Source organism: Doryrhamphus excisus, chromosome 13, assembly GCF_030265055.1.
Source record: "Doryrhamphus excisus isolate RoL2022-K1 chromosome 13, RoL_Dexc_1.0, whole genome shotgun sequence".
NCBI lineage: Eukaryota > Metazoa > Chordata > Actinopteri > Syngnathiformes > Syngnathidae > Doryrhamphus > Doryrhamphus excisus.
In genome coordinates, this window is record NC_080478.1 from 13,384,163 (window position 1) to 13,404,929 (window position 20,767).

The 20,767-nt window shown below is 39.3% G+C and overlaps 1 protein-coding gene across 1 annotated transcript in view; it reads left to right on the top strand.

The window, feature by feature from the left end:
- lrfn5a (leucine rich repeat and fibronectin type III domain containing 5a) overlaps window positions 1–20,767 on the top strand; it is an 83,392-nt gene that overhangs the window by 45,166 nt on the left and 17,459 nt on the right. Inside the window, exons 3-8 of the mRNA XM_058090364.1 lie at window positions 13,876–14,099; window positions 16,044–16,172; window positions 16,283–16,463; window positions 17,956–18,111; window positions 18,210–18,469; window positions 19,470–19,937. Of these exons, the coding sequence (XP_057946347.1) occupies window positions 13,903–14,099; window positions 16,044–16,172; window positions 16,283–16,463; window positions 17,956–18,111; window positions 18,210–18,469; window positions 19,470–19,937 (1,391 nt within the window). The 5' untranslated portion in view covers window positions 13,876–13,902. The remainder of the gene's footprint in view (window positions 1–13,875; window positions 14,100–16,043; window positions 16,173–16,282; window positions 16,464–17,955; window positions 18,112–18,209; window positions 18,470–19,469; window positions 19,938–20,767) is intronic.

Genomic DNA, 20,767 nt, shown 5'->3' on the forward strand with positions numbered 1-20,767 from the left:
TGCCATGAGCCTTCTTTCTTTTTGCGAGTTTCTTCATCAGTTCAGTTAACTTTCACTGATGCAGCAAAGGCAGTGTCCCAAATACTGTTCACACTGCTGTGTTCTCTTCCCTCACAAATCTGATGTTAGTGATTTAGAATCTGACAAATCCTCAATAGGATTTCAATCAGGTGAGGAACGGATCATTATTTGATCATCTTTGAGGTCCATAAATCCTATGAGAAATCTGTCTGCTCTGGATCATCTGGATCATAGTCACCTGGTAGCTTTACTTCCTTCTTTCTTCTCAAGCGTTTGTATCTTTTTTGTATGTTACTTGTACTCCTGTTGACTATTTCCAAGAAAAGAAAACATTTGACTGACGGTCTAGTGGTCACGTCTCCGCAGTTTAGCTATTTCATCATTCGTTGCATTCATCTGGAATGCATTTTATAATATTGACGTCTGATTTTCTGACAAATAAATGTCCTATTTTACTTGAGGCAGTGAAGCTGCCTCTAAGACTTGTTTAGTTGCATATTCATAAACTAAGGTAGGCTGCACACACGTTATAGTCTGAAATGCATGGAGAAAGTCATCAAAAGGGCATAGCAACACTACAATATTACACATTACTGATATAGAAATACATTAAAATTACAGATTGTGCTTGTTCAGGAACAAACCAAACAAGGATATATTTGTCATTACGCAATCAGTTCCACGCATGTGCGAGATCTACATCACTTCCTTCATTCTGGAATATTTATAACGTCACATACTGTTGTATTTTTTTATTTATGAACCTAAATGCTCAATAACATATACTGTATGCAATATATTGGGTTGTTAACATGCGTCACATACGTAAACTTCATAGTAAACTTCAATAGTATTTAATTTCAAGGGGTACCACCGGAATAGGCTGCATAGAAGATGAATGAATTGGATCTTACTGATTTGTGCTAAGGTTCAGATTCCACACAGTTTAGAAATGGTATGAGTGTTTGTTAGTGTCTGTTAAAAGGTGGTGTCTGTAAATAATAGAAAAGCGTGCTCATGTTCAAATCAGTCTAAATAATTCAAGAAAACCCGCACGCACAAATCCACTATCCCCGTGACACACGGTTTGCATGCCACAATACAACCTGTGGTTGGTTTCTGTCGGCCTGTCATCTTCTCTTGCTCTCGCTTGCTGTATCTCATTTCTTATTGAGGTTTTATGCATGGAATATTACAAGGTTAAGACACCTTTTTTTGGGCAGTCAACATCTCAGTGGGCTGGCTCTGGACCAGCATTTGCCATCTTCTGTTTCAAACCGTTGTTTTTGTATATAAGTACAGCCTGAGCTCATACAGTGAGGGTATGAAAGCTATTTATTATACGTTAATAACAACAGTAGGGACTACAAAAGAAGCCATGGCAAAGGGTCTCTAGAACTACTCAACAATTTAATCTATATGTTAAGTCCTCTGTTGTTCCAAGTGTGTTCTTGTGCTATAAATACTCAAAGACGTTAAGTCAGACAGGCAGGCCTAAAAGACATCATCCTGTTAAGACGATGTCAGATACAGTAAATAAACAAGCTCATTAATAATGCAATTGTTAAAATAATACTGCCTTTGTGCTGTTATAAATGGTAATGGTTGTCTTTATTTATATAGCTGTATTGTTTTTGCTCTTATTTTCCATTAATTAGATCATATTCACATTCTCGTTTGTTAGAATTGTGGTCAAGATCATTGGTCAGGAAAAGTCAATAAAAAAATAAAAAAAGAAGTCATTGCCTTTCATAGCCTTAACGGCTAATTTGTGGACCCCACCAGATGTAACGAAGTTATGTCTCCATTATAGTTCTATAACTCCTTGTAAGTATCGAAGGAAGTGTGGGAGCAGCAAGATTGTTCAAAATAGCAGCTTTGGTGATGTTGGACAATCGTTTAAATCCTCAGAAAAGTCTTTCTTCTTAATAGTGTATAGATCCACTCCATCATGTTTACATACTTTTGAAGATATCAGGCCGGTATATTTGGTGTTAAACCTTCATAATAATCTGACATCTGCAAATTCTTCTGTGGTAACTGAACCACATTGAATCCTATTGAATGTTTGCCCCCTGAAATCAAACCCGGCGGTGATGCGGACCGGCTGCAGGTCATGTGATTGCAAGCCAGCAGTAGGACACTCACTGCAATTCACATAATGAGAGATGACAAATGTTGAGTTGAAATGCGTTCAGCTGTTCAAGATGGCAGTCCATATACACAATGTTTTCTTCTAGTGACACATATGACATTAGGTGAAAACATGTCACAAAGTGTCACATCTCAGCTTAAAATAGAGCACTTGGTATCTTGGAAGGTTGTACTTGTTGACTGCACTGTTTTGTTTTGTTTTTAACATGTCTTTGGAAGACCTAATGCCATATCTTTTCTGAAATCTGCATATAGTATTTATTACTCCCACTCTCTGGTGCATTCATTGTGTGTGACTTTTGAGAAGAGGAGAAGAAATTATGACATCTATGGGATGGAATAGATGAAATGCTCCGTGCCAATGTGAAAAACACAACATAATTGCTTCAGTGTCTACTCTGATATTGAAACAACCACTCATTCTGCAGCGCCATTGCAAAATAGCTGCTACAATGCCAGAAAAATCCTATTATTTTTAGTCTCTTGTCATGTTGCTGTGCCAACATAGATGTTGCAATGCTAGAGAAACTGAGTGGCAAGCACTGAGATGAGGAAATATGCTCAAATATTCCTCTCGCCATCTTTTTTTTTTGTAATTGCGTAGAAGAAGAAAGATGACAATATATTTCCTGCTCACACACTCTTACTTTGTCTGCTGTCAGAGGCATTAGCGCATTACAGCAGAAAATGAGATTGTGGATAGACAAGAGAGGCAGGGATGAATACTTCCACACTCCCTACTGCTTTTTCAAACAGAATATACCCAAACAACACATAAAAAAAATGTGGCATTACAAGATGCCATAACATCACCTGTTTAATACAATTTACTATTCTGCTGATAGATAAAGCTATGTGTGTTTGTGTGCATGTATGTGCATGTGTGTTCTCGGGTTTGTGTGTATATTCTTATGTAAGCATCGAGCCTCCTCATGCCTCCAGGACAATGATGGAAACAGTTTGTCATCCTCCCACCTTTCTGTGTCTTTCTCCTCCTCCCCATTCCACCATTCAGCTATGAAAATCCCTGTTGCATAGTGGGAACACTTCAAGGGCAACCTTGCCGTGGCCTCATTACAGAAAGCAAATTAATTACTGATGTCAAGTGCATGTAGAAAACACTGTACTTATGCCTGAGGCATTGTCACTACCTGTCAGATGTTACACCTGCCAAATCATTGAAAGCATTTGCCATCAGTCTTTCTTCAAGTACAGGTTGGCAGCATTAATTTGTTCCACAAAGTCAGACTCTAACCGAAACAGCAGCTAACCAAATATATATGTAGTCCCATAAGAAATAATATATGTCCATTTCAGTTTTACAAATATAGTTTTACATGCAGAAAACAATTTGAAATGCATTTAAATACAAAGAAATGCATGGAAGGGATAAATGAAGATTCAATGTAAGGATGTGATTCTTGATGTGACTTTTGCCAAAGACATGATCAACGACTTCCTGTTGGTGGAGCCAAAGAAAGTTGCAAGAGCCAGCAAGGTGAGAAACACGGCTGAATTCAAGCAATAACTCATGGCACTCAAGAGGAAGGTTGTGTTGAAGAGGGGGGTGTTGATCTCATCGTCACATTGTGTCTTTGGAAACAGTCAGACAGGTAAATTAAAAACATGAGGTGCACCATATTGTATTATGAATGTACTGGAGGCAAAAATTTGGCTTGGATTTTCCAAAAACCACGCTAACCGGGCCGGATGCTAAATGAGGTTCCACTTCCACACTACTAACTATAGACTGCAAAGAAGAGATAGAAGAGTACTGTATTTGCGGTTGTTTCAATTTCTGCTTTAAATTGTTAATGGCCATAAAGTCCGTCATCACGTGGAGCATTAATTATTATCTGCTTAAACTCCATTGGCTTTAAAAACATCTACAATTAGACCACATCTTAAAAAGAACCCTTCCACAATACACAGTCATCAATGGCATCCCGGTGACTGCTGACCACTTACTCCTTACTCCTCATCCTCTTTACTTACAGCTGCATTCGTGCATTCCACCTCACCACTCCTCTCCCATTGCCTTCCTGAAAAACTGGTAGATGCTTTTGCCTCTTCTGGGCTGACATATCGTAACACATGCCTCATTTGCATCCCTGGCATGAGCCTTCAAAAATTCTAAAACACTGAAAACAGTGCTGCCAGGATCCTGATGAGGGAGTAGAAATATGAGCCCAGACGCCAATCCCTCGGACACTTCATAAACTGTTTACTTATCCATCAGTGCATTCATGAAATGCCTGACAATGCTTCACTGATCTAGTGTAGTGATCTATATACTTGACACAAGCTGTGTGACAGATTGTTTAGTTGTTCAAAAAGTGTAGTGTTTCCTACCATTGTGATTCAGTCCATTGCTGTCACTCTTTTTGTCGTATATGTTTGAGAATGAATACATGCGAGCCTGTTTAGACTATATGAATTAAATTTTCCCTCTCATTTAATTTTTAAGGCTCTCTTTTTACCCCTGAGAGCCTATTATCAAAATAAAGATTTTGCATGTGAATCTAAAGTTTGAGTACATTAACATGCATACAGCCTAGCACGAGCACTACGTGTATCTGTATTGAATGGTTCGATACAGACGTCACGGTTTGGTACACGTGTGTATGGAACGCTCGGCCGGGTGATCATGTGTCATTCCTCCCTTGCTGCAGCTAGCTGCTCATCACCGGTTAACTAATGTTTTTTACAGTGTGGTGTGCTCAAAGTGTTTGAAATCACTGCACCAATTTTATTGCATTTTGTTCTAGTAACGATCCTTGAACCTTTTTTGCACACTCTTCAGGCTTGCGGAGGTGCCTTGCATGCCTGGATCTCCGCCGCCACTTGTTACCTGCACTTGTGTTTGATTGCTGAGAAAATGCTATAAAATTATATACAGTTTATACATACTGTATTAAAGACTGGCTTGAATGCCATTTATTTGAAAGGCTGGGTTCATAGCTATTGAGGTTTAAAAACATGGGGCTTGGAAAAGGTAACATTGTGCTTTAATTTTTGAACCAGATCTTCAAGGATTGTCCGTCAATTCACGCAACTTCCAATCCTCTGCAAATTATGTGCTGTCTCACAACTTTGTCCAAATGTCCTCACTTCCTTGTTTATGCTGACAAAGATGTGGATGCGTAATGATGATCTCTCATCATATCTCATATACCAACAAATATCACAGCAATAGATCACATTAAATGGTTCATCAATGAAATCAACGAAAGTGATGGTAAACTGTGCAGTGTGTTGGAACATGAACAGCGGTTGAACAATCGGCAAGCACGTTTCAACCGTAAAACACACTGACAATGTCTACCGCTTGTGGATGACAGAGCAGACAGCAGACAATAAGGGAGCCTTTGGTGGTGTTTGTTTTCTAAATTATGCATGCATTTGTGTGAATTCCCCAACAATCACAAAAAAAACACTAACACAGCAAAACTAAGTATACATTAACCATGATGGCAGTATATTATGCTTCATGGGTACTAAGGCTACCGTTATGTGCAATTGAGTTCTTTATTTTAGGTCTTTAGAGAAACCAAATCAAAATAAAAACAAATGTGAGGCTTTGATTTTTTGCAATGCAATGACAACTGTTGCATATTTGTGTCAAGGAGGAACCACATTTTAATGGAAATGGAAAAACACTTCCTGTAATCCCTGTATGTTTATACATTTGTGTACAGGTAATTAGTTGTTCTAGACCTTAGAATTGCAAACCATTGCATTGATATTTCATATTAAAAATCAGCATAACCCATGTTCAAGTAGACCTCGTTAGGCTACATGACATTTATGAGATGATAGTCAAATGACACTCCTCCAAAATTGCTGATTATTTTACCTATTGACCTATTTTCGACCCTTTGTATTGAGTTGTGAACTCCTTTAGAGCAGCTACACACCATAACCCGCACAGAAAGCTGTCTAGATCTTCCAGAATCTGCACCTATTCCAGCTGTATTTACTTGGATTTCCAAATGGTCTGTTTCAATTAATTCCACCCACGGACTGCCTCCAGGCACGGCCACTACCCTGTGATTGGTCACACTCCCAAGTGTTCCCGAGAACAATCTACTGCTGAACCCCACTTTCTAATTTTGTCAGTATAGGAGTTGATAATAAAGGAATACATGAATAAACCCTTTGGAGAGATACTTGAAAAGTGGTTAGGAGCTAAACATAGCTCATGAGCTACTGGCTGGAGACCCCCGAATTGGTGGGGGGCGGGGCCTACAGCTTGTAAGCACTCACTGTGATGTCACAAAGAGCACGTAGAAATAAAATGTCTGAAACCGTCATCCCAAACTTCCAAACGGCTCACTGTGCAAACCTCATTGTCTGAAACATTGGCATCATTTAACATGAGAATACAACATTCTAACAACATTTATAGGTCATCAAAGAACAAAATGGATAATAGGTCCCCTTTAAGACACCCCTAATAAGCACAGTTTTCAGCATGATGCTAGAAACAATCAGTTCACTCCAAAAATCCATACAATGGCATTTTGTCTAATTGTGCATATAACTGTTTTCCATGGCCGTCTTTACTGATTGACTATTGGACATATACAATGGCCTGCAGTTGTATACTGCTTGTGTGCAGCTGTTTGAGCTTATAGTGTGCCTAAAGCAGCATTTACCAGGAGATAGGTGCATCTCAATCGAACTGCATGTCTCTGTTTCTTTGTTTCTGTTGAGTGCAACCATTTGAAACACAGATGCCCAGCAGCCAGAAAAACAGTTTACACAAAAGGCTGTCTGTGCTGCCTTAGGCTAGACTTATGCCATTAAACAATACCTACTTCCTTCCTAGCTGTACATTAAGAATGCTGTTGTGATGTGCATTCAGGTCTGCTATTATAGCAGACAGCAGCCTTGTATTGTGTTCAATATGTTTTCTTATGTTTGAATTGTACGTATTAAGATCAAGTTAACTCAAGTAAAAATGTTGTTATATTTGTTTTTAATAAAAAACATGTACTTTGGTGTTGACTTAAAGAAAACACACCAATCATTGCGGCACCAGGAATGTCTGAATTAACAGGAGTGTGCATTCAATGTGTAGTGTGCCGTGGAAACCAATACAACGTGCTGCTGCAACATTGTGACACTTGATTTTCTTCATATATTTTTTAGTACGGTTCTACTTGCCAAAGCCTGTAGGTCGATCACTTTTGTCTTGACTCAATGTTAAAGCAATGGGAACCAAAGGCAATATTTTCCGGTATGAAATTGCTGAGGAATTTGTATAGTGTCCCTCATCTTTGGGTGCAAAGTGCAGTTGTAGATTGTATACTTTAAAGTAAATAATTAATCATGGCAAGCTATACCACCTTCTGTTCATGCTGATTTTGTATTGCATTTTTTACAAATTTTCTATACTCATTGTTAATGTATTCTTTAACGGAACCTATTATATTTTTTTTCCAATTGTCTGACTTGTAAATGTATTCTCGTGTTAAACGATGCCAAAGTTTCAGATAATGATGTTTGCACATTTGGAAGTGAGTCCTGAAAGAAGTTTGGAATGGCTCAAAACGCTTGGTTCCAAAAGGCGTGGTAACTCTGCCCCTTTGTGATGTCACAGAGGGCATGTCTGTAAGCATATACGTGCTCTGCCCTCCCTTTTTTATTTATACTGGATTCCCTCACAAAAAAAAAAGGTGAATCTAGGAAACTTCATCTGCACTGTCCAGTATCCAGGTATTTATTTCATAGTCACATTGGCGGAATTTTTAGTTAAAAATCGATCGAAATGAATCGTATCGGCAACCACTAATCGTAATACATATTGTATTGTTATTAAAACAAATCATTAAACCTCTAATTAATTTAGAAATTCATTTCACAAAATTAAAGAACAAGGACAGACATTCAGTCTGCAAAAGCAAGTTATTCAACTATACGCTAGCACACAGAACAACAGGTTGAAAAGGTGTTCGGTTTGTTAATGTAACACATTAACAGTAATTCAGTTACGCAACAGCACAAAGTACTGGGACGTCTGGGAAGCTGACAAAGCTGACAAGTTAATATAACAAACCAGCGACTCCAAAAAGCAAGTTATCGGTAAGCAAGTTCATCAAGCTCCCGATCTCATGGTACTTGCATGAGCATATTAAACACATACATATACATATTAAACACAAGCCTAGAGTGGCCTCTCGTGGTTGTCAGGACCTGCCAAACTTTGACAAAAACTGTGATTTATCATCCACAAGATACGCCATCTAAACCACATAGCAGGCCATTATACAGCTCCACTACTTAAAGTATCACGTTTACAACATCACCACCAATATACTCCATTACCAGCATTTCTCTTGCTTTCTGTATTACGTTTTATTGGTTCAATTTATTTCCCATTTAGACAAAATGCATATATTTAATTGTGTTAAAAGTGGTTCTGAAATCAATATGTGAGTGTTCCATACATTTTGGCATTAAGTATCTTTGTATCTATGCGTACGGGTGCGCGTCATTTGAACTGGCATTTGTCTTTTGGAGCTTAAGTATACCCACATCTATCTTCTCTCATTCTCTCATATCACCGCTCTCCAATTGTTCCTGATGAGGATCATCTCATGTGTGTCAAGCTTATGCACTCGGAGAAACCATCATAAATCTAGGTCATTTATGTTGTTCATAGATTTCATTCCATCCCTCAAATACAATCTATTCAGAACGGAAATATTATAAGAGCCTCGACATATTGAAAATATATGAAGCCAAGTGACTCACCATAGACAATGTGAGAAAAGTGGATTTAGATATGTTAACTGTGCACTAAATAGTTTCCCTGAAGGGTACAAGGACAATACTTAGCTACTTTTGTATCATTTATGTTTTATAAGACCTAACTGATTTAAAAAGAGCAAATAGTTGTATGTGTTTAATATGCTCATGCAAGCTCAGTAATTAAATTAAGAGTAATTGTGATGCATTTAAGCAGCTGCTGACCCCTGTTGTTTCAATGGGTAAAGCCATTAGCTTAACCATAAGGTGTATTGTAGCGGACACAGGAAAACAAACCAATGAGTGGAAATAAAAGCACAGGAAGGAAGCGGGTCAGTTAAGTGACCTAAGGATGTTGTAATACATTACACACTGATACAAAAAACCATGGTCAATGCTTGACACGCAGAAGAGCAAACCATCAATTGTTCTATTAAAAATTAATAATAATTAATAATCTCATACCATCCCGTCAATCATCAGACTTGATCGCTGGAACAACAGGCTTTTATTGCAGGTTGAAATGGTCTCACAGCAGGCACAAAACTCAAATACGAACACCTGTCACAAGTTTTATTTGTCTTAAAGGGGACCTATTATGCTGATTTCCGGCCCTTTGTACTGACTTGTGGCCTCCTATAGAGCAGCTCCACACAATAACCCACAAAGAAAGCTTTCTACATCTTCCAGTATCTGGACTTCCTTGGATTTTGAAAATGGTCAGTTTTAATTTATGCCACCCATTGCCCGCCTCTGGGCATGCCCACTCTGCTGTGATTGGTCCCACTCAGCTTGTACAGCTAACAGCTAAGTCTGTCTCACTGTGACATCACAGTGTTAGAAATCCCATGCCAAGCTTATTTCAGGGCTCACTTCCAAATGTGGAAAAATCATAATCTTAAACTTTGGCATAACATGATAATAAAACATTCTAACATCAGTAGGTCAGAATGCGAGTGTAAAGGTAATGCGAGTGTAAAGGTGACTATAGGGGTCTTATTTCATGTCTAGAGGACTCTAATATTGCCTAGGACCATGTTGGCCACACAGTCAGGAGATCTGGAAGATCTGGGTTTGAATCTTCGGCATCTCTGCGTAGAGTTTTTCCATGTTCTCCCCGTGCATGTGTGGATTTTCTCCGGGTACTCCGGTTTCCTCCCACATTCCAAAAATATGCATGTCAGGTTAATTGTCAGGTTAATTGCACATTGGCATGAGTGCGACTGTGAAAGGTGTGGAGGGCTGGATAGTTGGATTTATTTCAAACATGCATACAATGTTACATTGAAATACATTACATATTCACAATTCACTGCTCAACATGTCTCGCCTCCAGGCGAGACCTCAGAATGAAGCCAGAGCACACCATCACCTCAGCACCATCCTGACCCTACAAGCCCCTGAATGACTTGTCCTAGGCCCTGTGCCCTAGGAACCCTTGTACACCCTGTGACCCTTCAACAAGGAGACGAAATCCACAAGTGCAGTACACCCGTGGTTAGCGCTGACTTCTGTGCCGGGTACTGATTCCTCCAACAGTATTTCATGAATGAAACACATGTATGGAGCAACTGCACATTACATAGTTGTGGTGCAGGCATCATCGAAGCAGAGCTGGGTTAAGATCAGATTAAGTTAATGGTATGAGTGGTTGGACTACATGAATAAGTGTATAGTCATACGTAATACTACTCTCCCAAACAAACATTGCACTCTGAGACTGTTAGAGAACACTTTGATATATGAAGTGTTTTCCCTACTTTGACATTTCTAGATCCACTTCAGCACAAGCACCCAACACCGGTAACAGACTTCAGTCAGCTTAAGGATTTAACAATGGCACTTTTCTTTCCCTTAGTACAGTACATATGAAAGATGATGTAATTTATCATTACATGGTATTTCAATATATCAGTGAACTTCCACAGGATCTGAAATGTAATATATGTGAAATAGAATCTAATTATATTGTAGTGATCCTCAGTGGGGGCGGCACGGTGGTCTAGGGGTTAGCGCGCAGACCTCACAGCTAGGAGACCAGGGTTCAATCCCACCCTCGGGCATCTCTGTGTGGAGTTTGCATGTTCTCCCCGTGCATGCGTGGGTTTTCTCCGGGTACTCCGGTTTCCTCCCACATTCCAAAAACATTCCAAATACATGCTAGGTTAATTGGCCACTCCAAATTGTCCATAGGTATGAATGTGAGTGTGAATGGTTGTTTGTCTATGTGTGCCCTGTGATTGGCTGGCGACCAGTCCAGGGTGTACCCCGCCCCGGCTCCAGCACCCCCGCGACCCTCGTGAGGAAAAGCGGTAGAAAATGAATGAATGAATGAATGATCCTCAGTGGTCCCGGACGCAGCGATTGAGCTAGTACCGGGCATGCAGCCACTGATGATGTTGTCATTTTGCTTTGCTTTTTCACTTTCCTTTTCTTTGGCAAAACAGCTTCCTGTTTGTTTCTTTCGGCTTTTTCCTGATGACGGAATCGTTTTTTGAGCTGCATACTGATTTTTGGCTTGAGCCCTTTATATTCCGGATGCCCTAAATATGCGAATATCGATGATGCTAGTGGAGATTCGAACCCAAGGCGTCCGCTACAAAGTCCAGAACGCTAACCACTATACCAATATACATCCTCCTGTATATTTATATACTAGTTGTCTCAGTGATGGATTAATCCTGACTTTCATTCAGATCATCATTCAGTATTCATTGTGTCTTTTTTTGTAACATCCCTCCATTTTCTGGAAATAAACACTCGTCTATTTTCTTTGGTGAAATCGTACTAACTTTTATCTGCTTTACCCTGCACTCTTGTGGAAGATACAATTAAATAGAGCTAATAGTGGACTAAGACATTTTTTTCTTATGAATTGTGTTAATTATGTATTTATTGTGACTTACCGGTTTTAAAAGAAACCCTGATTTTTAAGGTGTGGCATTTATTTTGTATCGGTGCACCCCCACGATGAATTACATCATACAAAAACCTGCAAGACCTCAATTGTTGCCAGTAGATAAACCGGATATAGATAAAATAAAAGAAAAAGCTGCAGGTGAACTTGTAAAGTTTACACAAATCTTCAGTCATAGTTTTAATAAGAGATTTTCTGAAGATTTCTGATTTTATGAATACTTCCAAACACAATTAGATGCCAGGACTCTTTGCCAGTAATTCCAATGAGATTCAAATGCAGACATAGACCAGTTTCAGTATATGGAGCGTGTGGAGAATCCATTTGTGCTGCCGAGGCAACCATCAGTAGACAAGCCAGCAATGAAAATGGCTTGATGGGAGCCCCTCAGAGAACAGAGATGTCACTCTGGAAGGGTTTCAAAGAACTGGATAAGGCAGCCTGCACAGTTGTGAAACAGAATCATAATTTTACACACTACTACAAGCGCCCTATAATTTTTCTTCCATACGCATAATTTCTTTGGTTAATTCACAATTCTGTTTGATCCAAGCAACACTGCATGTCACTACTTGCTCAAGTCAGTAATGTGTATTTTGTGTGATGTGTGTGACAGAGTGAAACTGAGCTTTTGTCTGGAGTCTTTCGTTCCCCTTTGTTGGATATAGTAGTTTGTGCATCACTAGTAAGCAAAATACAGCAATACTGGCATCATCAACTGCACAGTCTACTTTCTCCTTCTCTTTCTCCTCTCTTCACACCTTGACACTCATTGGAATGAACTTGCTGTCTGATGTAAGTTTTGCAGGCTCTGATAATTCAGTTTTTCTTGTTCTTTACGAAGTCATTCACTCTCTTTAAAGGTTTAATTAATGAGCTTGTATCTGCTTCTGTGCCATAAGGGTTATTAGGGCCTACTCATTCTCTGTGTGCACTCTACGTATTTACTCCTTTTTCATTTGTTGGAATCACAGACCACATGACCTCATAAATTCTGTCAATATCATTTAGCGTGGTTAATTGGTCCCAAACACGACCACGATGAGTGGATTTCCATGAGGTATGATTAATTATTATTATTATATATAAAACGGAAAGGGGCAGCACGGCGGTCGAGTGGTTAGAGTGCAGACCTCACAGCTAGGAGACCTGAGTTCAATCCCACCCTCAGCCATCTCTGTGTGGAGTTTACATGTTCTCCCCGTGCATGCGTGGGTTTTCTCCGGGTACTCCAGTTTCCTCCCACGTTCCAAAAACATGCTAGGTTAATTGGTGACTCCAAATTGTCCATAGGTATGAATGTGAGTGTGAATGGTTGTTTGTCTATATGTGCCCTGTGATTGGCTGGCAACCAGTCCAGGGTGTACCCCGCCTCTCGCCTGAAGACAGCTGGGATAGGCATGAATAAAACGGAAGGAGTCAGTAGGGCTTACGGAAATTCCGGTTGCATTTTTTTGTTTGTTTTGTTTTAATGACACTTGTTAATATTCCTTGACACGTCTAGTTAGTTCATCTTAGTCATCCGATATAAATTAAACAGATCCTCAGAAAGTTTATTAGTGAAATATAAAACCTAAAGAAAAGAATATAACACTGAACAAACGCCCCCATACAAACGACGGTATTGGAGTCAACAGATTTGAACCTAACTGAAGAGCAACCAACATGTGTGCATGAATGAGCCTTTGCACTGTGATCTCTTTAATCCTGGTTCAGCCACGTCCTTCAGCCAAGGTTGCCATTAATGAGTATTTCTCTCTCACCATCCTGTGTCTGTTACACTTTACTGATTATGTACGAGCACTGTTGCTGACTGATGATTGCAGATGATTATGTCTTGATGATTATGTGGATGTGAACGTGCTGTGAACACAGCAATTGCTCTGCAAAAATATCAACATTTCCTTATGTTTAATTGGTAAATGAAAAAGTTTTCCACTTATTACATTACAAATATCTGCCGTAAGAAAGTAATAAGTTGTGTCATAAATATCTCAAAGTATCTCCGTTTGTCGCTTTTTATTTTTCAGGTGTCCAGTTCAGGTGGGGTGGTGACCATGGAGAGGCTGTTGCTGTGTGTGATGATGGCAGTTGCCATGGCAGTACGGGCACAGATCTGCCCCAAGCGCTGCGTGTGTCAGATCCTGTCACCCAACCTGGCGACACTCTGTGCCAGGAAAGGTCTACTTTTTGTTCCACCAAACATCGATAGGCATACTGTGGAACTGAGACTAGCTGACAACTTTGTCACCAGGTAACCACATGACGATAATCAATACATGAACAAGAGCATTCAGACCTCACATTGCTGTCAAAATCTGACAATGGAAATTACATCACCACCATGTGGATTATCAAAACATTTTAATGGAAAACCCTTTTGTTTCATAAATAATTTTGCAAGCTAAGGCATCAATACAGCCGCAAGCATAGCAACTAGTTAGCTTCTCCACTTTAATTATTCTAAACTTAAGAATGTGTATATAGGAGGATAACCTTTTTATACTCTATCATACTGGACATCATGACTCCTCAATGAAATATTACTGATGCCCGGTGACCATAACACTACATATAACTTGTCTTTCAACATTTTAAAACTAATAATAGGCTATAGTCAACCACGGAAGAGAGATAATTAACTAAAAACCTCTGTAAAGTAAGGGAACGATTACGTTTCTGTAAAATAACAATAAATAAATAAAAAGCCCACACAGCAGGAACTATAGACAATAAAAAAACAGCAGTGTAAAAGCTGACAAGACGACAGGACACAGACAGTGGAAAGTATAAAACTAAGACTCACACTAGACAGAAATAAATAGAAAATAAACCAGATTTAATTCCTGACAAATCAACAGTTCAGACCTAGATTTGACAGTGCGGAAACATCCTGTTGTGTAATACATTTATGAAACTGAATTAGTCATCTACAATGAGGGGACAAATCCAAATATGCAAATTGGTTTGTATGCTTCATGAACACAATGACGTTTCGAGGCATCGGACTGAACTGCTCATGACGCTTTCTGTCTTTCTATCCACTCACTCGGATATCACTCTTGCTCGAGGATATGTTTGTGTATTAATGTGCATTGGATCGCCGTTTTTTTTTTTTAGGAACAAGCATGGCCTCTTCTAGGGATAAATAAAATCCCCGCTTGTACCTAACCAGGAAGCAGTAGTCATTCCAGGCTTCTGATTGTCCTTCATAGTGAACTAAAAATACATTTCTGGGGATCACAATAGATGAAAATATGAGCTGGAAACCTCATATTACAAATATACAACATAAGATGGCCAGAAATATTTCAGTATTGAACAAAGCAAAACTTGTTCTCAATCAGAAATCACTACACACTCTTTATTGCTCTCTGGTTCTACCATATCTTACTTATTGTGTGGAAATATGGGGTGATAATTATAAAGGCAACCTCCACTCGCTAAATGTACTGCAAAAAAGGTCAGTAAGGATAATTCATAATGCCGCCTGCAGAGAACATACTTACTCCTTATTTCTAAAATCACAAATACTTAAACTTGTTGATATAGTTAATTTTCAAACAGCTAAAATAATGCATATGGCTAAAAATAACCAATTACCTAAAAATGTCATCCAATACTTCTCTACAAGAGAGGAGAAATATGACCTCAGGGAAGAAGTACATTTGAAACACTTATATGCTAGGACTACGTTAAAAAGCCATAGCATTATTAAAAATAAATAAATAATTATTAAAAAACTCTAGTATGGAAAGCAGGAAGTGAACAAATATAACAGTTACTGATTGTAAAAGTACCAGATGGAGGGGTAGGATTTAATAAGCTTTGCTTCTTCCTACTCCTTTTGGACATGTGGAACTGTGAACTGATTATGGGTTGCACTCAATTGTAATCTGATGCATGTTCAAATGAAATAAAACCATTACCATTACCATATCTTTTATACAGTTTTGCCTACATGGATGTGAAATGAATCAAAATTGTATTCATAATGGTCTTTAAAAAGTCTTCAATTTGACACGTTAAATAAAACCTACAAACCTACAGAGAGCCTGAAAAAGGAATCATTCCAAGATCCTGAAGTGCAGAAAATAGAGTATTGATTTCATGCAATGTACATATTAGTTGCCCTAATCATTCTGTCTCATAAGGATACAAAGCGTGGTCTCAATTATAATAACATGTCTCTTCACAGTGTGAAGAGGAAAGACTTTGCAAATATGACACGGCTGGTGGACTTAACGTTATCCAGAAATACTATCTCTTACATCACACCTCATGCCTTCGCTGATCTTGAGAACCTCAGAGCCCTGCATCTCAACAGGTAAAGATTAGCATTGACTGGTTGTCGAATTAAACAAATTCTCATGTGGTTACTTGAAAGCTGCAGGCTTTAAAGTCGCTAAACGCTGCATCTCTATGAATATATTACAGTAATCGCCTGACGAGGATCGGTAATGACACCTTCAGTGGGATGTCTAAGCTTCACCACCTGATTCTGAACAACAACCAGCTGGTGCTTATCCACCAGGGAGCTTTCAATGACCTGCTGGCACTTGAAGAATTAGATCTCAGTTATAATAACCTAGACTCCATTCCATGGGAGGCCATTCAGGTTGGAACCTTCTTTTAAATACAGTTGCCAATTTTTCTTTGGTTGAAAACATGAAATAAGAGCATATTTGGAAGTGTTCTGAAAGCATTAACAGCTATTATTATTTAGAAGTATTAAAAACAGATAGGCTGCACGGCGATCGAGTGGTTAGCATGCAGACCTCACAGCTAGGAGACCCGAGTTCAATCCTACCCTCGGCCATCTCTGTGTGGAGTTTGCATGTTCTCCCTGTGCATGCGTGGGTTTTCTCCGGGTACTCCGGTTTCCTCCCACATTCCAAAAACATGCTAGGTTAATTGGCAACTCCAAATTGTCCATAGGTATGAATGTGAGTGTGAATGGTTGTTTGTCTATATGTGCCCTTTGATTGTGACTGTGGCTGACGACCAGTCCAGGGTGTACCCCGCCTCTTGTCCGAAGACAGCTGGGATTGGCTCCAGCACCCCCACGACCCTCGTGAGGAAAAGTGGTAGAAAATGAATGAATGAATGAATAAAAACAGACAAAAAAATGTCTGTTCTCCCTAATCATGGAATATTTGGCTGTTCTTTAAAGCAGCAAAACATAATAGCTTTGGGTCAATTTAAAAATACGATAAAGTACTCATCCTTAAAATCTCCTAATGTTAAATGCGTTAATTAAAGGGGACCCATTGTGCTAATTTTTGGCCCTTTGTATTGAATTGTGGACTCCTATAGAGCAGCTACACACAATAACCCGCACAGAAAACTTTCTAGCTCTTCCAGAATCTGCACCTATTCCAGCTGTAGTTCCTTGGATTTCCAAAATGGTGTGTTTTAATTTATTCCATCCATCCGTGCACACCTACTCTGCTGCCATTAGTCCCACTCCCAATCGCTCACGAGGACTTCTGGACTACTGCCAAACCCAACTTCCACTTTTGTCGGTATAGGGGTTAATAATAAATGAATAAACCCTTTTGAGAACGACTTGAAAAGTGGTTAGTAGCTACTAGTAGCTCATGAGCTGCTGGCTGGGGACACCTGACTTACCATGTAGGAACGAAAAGAGTGGTAACGTAGGTCAGCACTTACTGCATGCAGACAATCTTGACCCAACATCGGAAGTCGAAATGTGGTCATTACACTTTTTTTTTTTTTAATGATCCACCCATTGTGGTGGAAATGGTTATTAGCAACTCCAGGCATCGGTGAGCTTGGAGGGGTGGCAGGCCTCCAGCTTGCATAACTTGCTTTCAGAGCCATACCAACCTTCTTTCAGGGCTCACTTCCAAATGCGCAAACCTCTGCATCATTTAACATAATACAACATTCCAAGTACATTTATAGGTCAGGAAAGTGGAAAAAGCATAATAGGTCCCCTTTAAAGTCAAGAAATATTGACTTATTAATGCATTTTGTAATAAACACTCATACATACACATATGTACTGTATGTATATATATATATATACGTATATATAAATTTGAGAACAATTCAGTGATTGTGTACGTCTCCTTCCAATCCAACAGAAAATGATAAGCCTCCATACTATGAGTTTGGACCACAACATGTTGGACTTTATTCCAGAGGGGACATTTTCTTTGCTCCAGAAACTCAACCGCCTTGATGTCACATCAAATAAACTCCAAAAGCTCCCACCGGACCCTCTTTTTCAGCGAGCACAGGTACAGTATATGTTGAAGCTCTTCTGCATTAATATCAGCACACAGATAGAAGTCTGCCTGCATATACAACTGCAAATATTTTTGAAACTGCATTACAGGTTCTGGCCACGTCTGGCATCATGTCCTCCTCAACCTTTGCCCTGTCATTTGGTGGAAACCCTCTGCATTGTAACTGTGAGCTACTTTGGCTGCGAAGGCTCAATCGAGAAGATGACTTGGAAACGTGCGCTTCACCCCAGCATCTCTCTGGACGATATTTCTGGTCCGTTCCGGAGGAGGAGTTCCTGTGTGAACCCCCACTTATTACCAGATACTCCCATGAGATGAGGGTCCTTGAAGGACAGAGAGTTTCACTTAGGTATGTGCATTAAAGAGTAAACGTAAAATCAAAAAAAGCATTTTGCTCATTATCCTACTACTCTAAATCAAGATGACAAGAGATGATGATTACTCAATTTGCATATATATTGGTCACACACTTCCAATCGTGATAGATGTTGTGTTTTGTTGTAATGCGGAAATATAATGAAACCATAAGGAGAAGGAGATTAACAGGGTTTTATTCCTTTTTGACCCTTAATTATCTCTTGACCTCACCCCCGAATGTATAATATCAGGAAGAGTCGCATTAGTCCGAATTGTCATATTTGCATCATCTGTTTCAGTAAACACCCGACAGGTTAAAATATTCAGGTGTTCCTGAATATTTCACTTAACAATGTGAGTCAAGTTTTGGTGTCAGTTGGATTCATTCTTTATTTATTTTTTTGCCGCTTATCATCACATGAGAGGCGGGGTAAACCCTGGACCCGTCACCAGCCAATGGCAGTGCACATAAATAAATATAGAGATGCTCACATTAATACCTATGGATAATTTTGAGTCTCCAATTGACCTAACATGTATATTTTTTAATTGTGGGAGGAAGACAGAGTACTTCGGGAAAACCCACACATAGGAAGAATATGCAAATTCCACAAAGATGCCCAAACGCAGATACAAACAATGATCTTTCAGACCTCTTGACTGTGTGGCCAATGTGCTAACCCAACTTGGATAAAATCCTAAGTCACTCACACTTACATACACTCTTACATAGAACACATGAAGGGCATAAAATACAGCAATAAATACTAAATACCTGAATTAAAAGTAAATAAATCACAATAAAAGTATATCATATATGTAGAATTTAAAGGTACTCCTATTATTAATGTCCTATTATTAACTACTGAATATAGTCTCTCTTTGTAAATGTGGAAAGTGTATTTAATCCGCATAACCTTGAGCAGATTTGTTGCTTTTTATTGTAAATGTGTGACTGATGTATGACCGACTATATTTCCACTCTTCAAAAGGTGTAAGGCACGAGGTGACCCAGAACCAGCCATCCACTGGATATCTCCTGATGGCAAACTGGTTTCCAACTCCTCCAGGACACTGGTCTATGCCAATGGAAGTTTGGACATCCTTATTAGTACTGTGAAAGACACGGGCTCCTTCACCTGCATCTCCTCCAACCCTGCTGGCGAAGCTCACCAAACTGTAGACTTGGTTATTATAAAACTCCCCCACATCTCCAACAACACCAACAACATGCAGGAGTCTGACCCGGGATCATCTGACATTTCCACATCCACCCGTAGCGGAAGCAACGGAAGCAATGTAACTGGCGATGTGAAGGGTGCAGTTGAAAAGAGGGTGGTAACCGCCGAGGCGACGTCGTCGACAGCGTTGATCAAATTCAATTTCCAGAGGAATATTCCAGGCATTCGGATGTTCCAGATACAGTACAACGGGAGCCAAGATGACTCATTGGTGTACCGGTAAGTCTGACAGAGATGCTACTTCAGAATTGAATGCAAGACAATAAAGAGAGGCAGATTACACAACAGAAATGGAATACAAGCCAATGATATGGGAAGGTTGAGAATTACATGCCAGAGCTGTATAGATTACATTACATTGGAGTGCATGCAAATTTAATGACCATGGGTGAAAGAGAACACATGATATCAGATATGATTTGGAATAAGGCAATACAGGAACCGATAGCTGCACTACATGGGGGTTACAAGGGCATCACGATGATACATAGCAGTTAATATTGAAAATGTAAACCGCTAAACAAGTAAATATGCTGCAGAGATACACATTTTAATAACTGCATAATAAAAATATGGTGTGTGGTACCAGCCATTAAATGTGTCAAAAACTGGACAGGCGTGTTTACAACAATTTTTACGACCGCTCCATTGTCAACCGTTATATGAACCGCATTTGACTTGACAGTTCATAACCGGAGAGAGGATTTGACCATTGATAAACAAAGACAAACCCAGCCAGATAGCGATCTAAACTTAACCCATCGAAAGAGCCTTTTACCGGGAAGCTTCTTGACATTTTCTGAGGATTATAGACATTAAACTGAGCTCGAATAGAATGTTTGTTCTTTGCCTGTTCTCTACAAATGATTATGTTAGTGAAATAGGAGGAGGGAATTCCACAGAAACAACAGTTGTTGGGAGATCTACCAGTATTATCTGGCTTTCATATCAACACTAATCTCTATAGATACTTCATCTGTGCACATGATCACCATGAAATGGAAAAAACGTCGGATTATGTTGTGTGTTTAGGGTTATATATCAGTGTC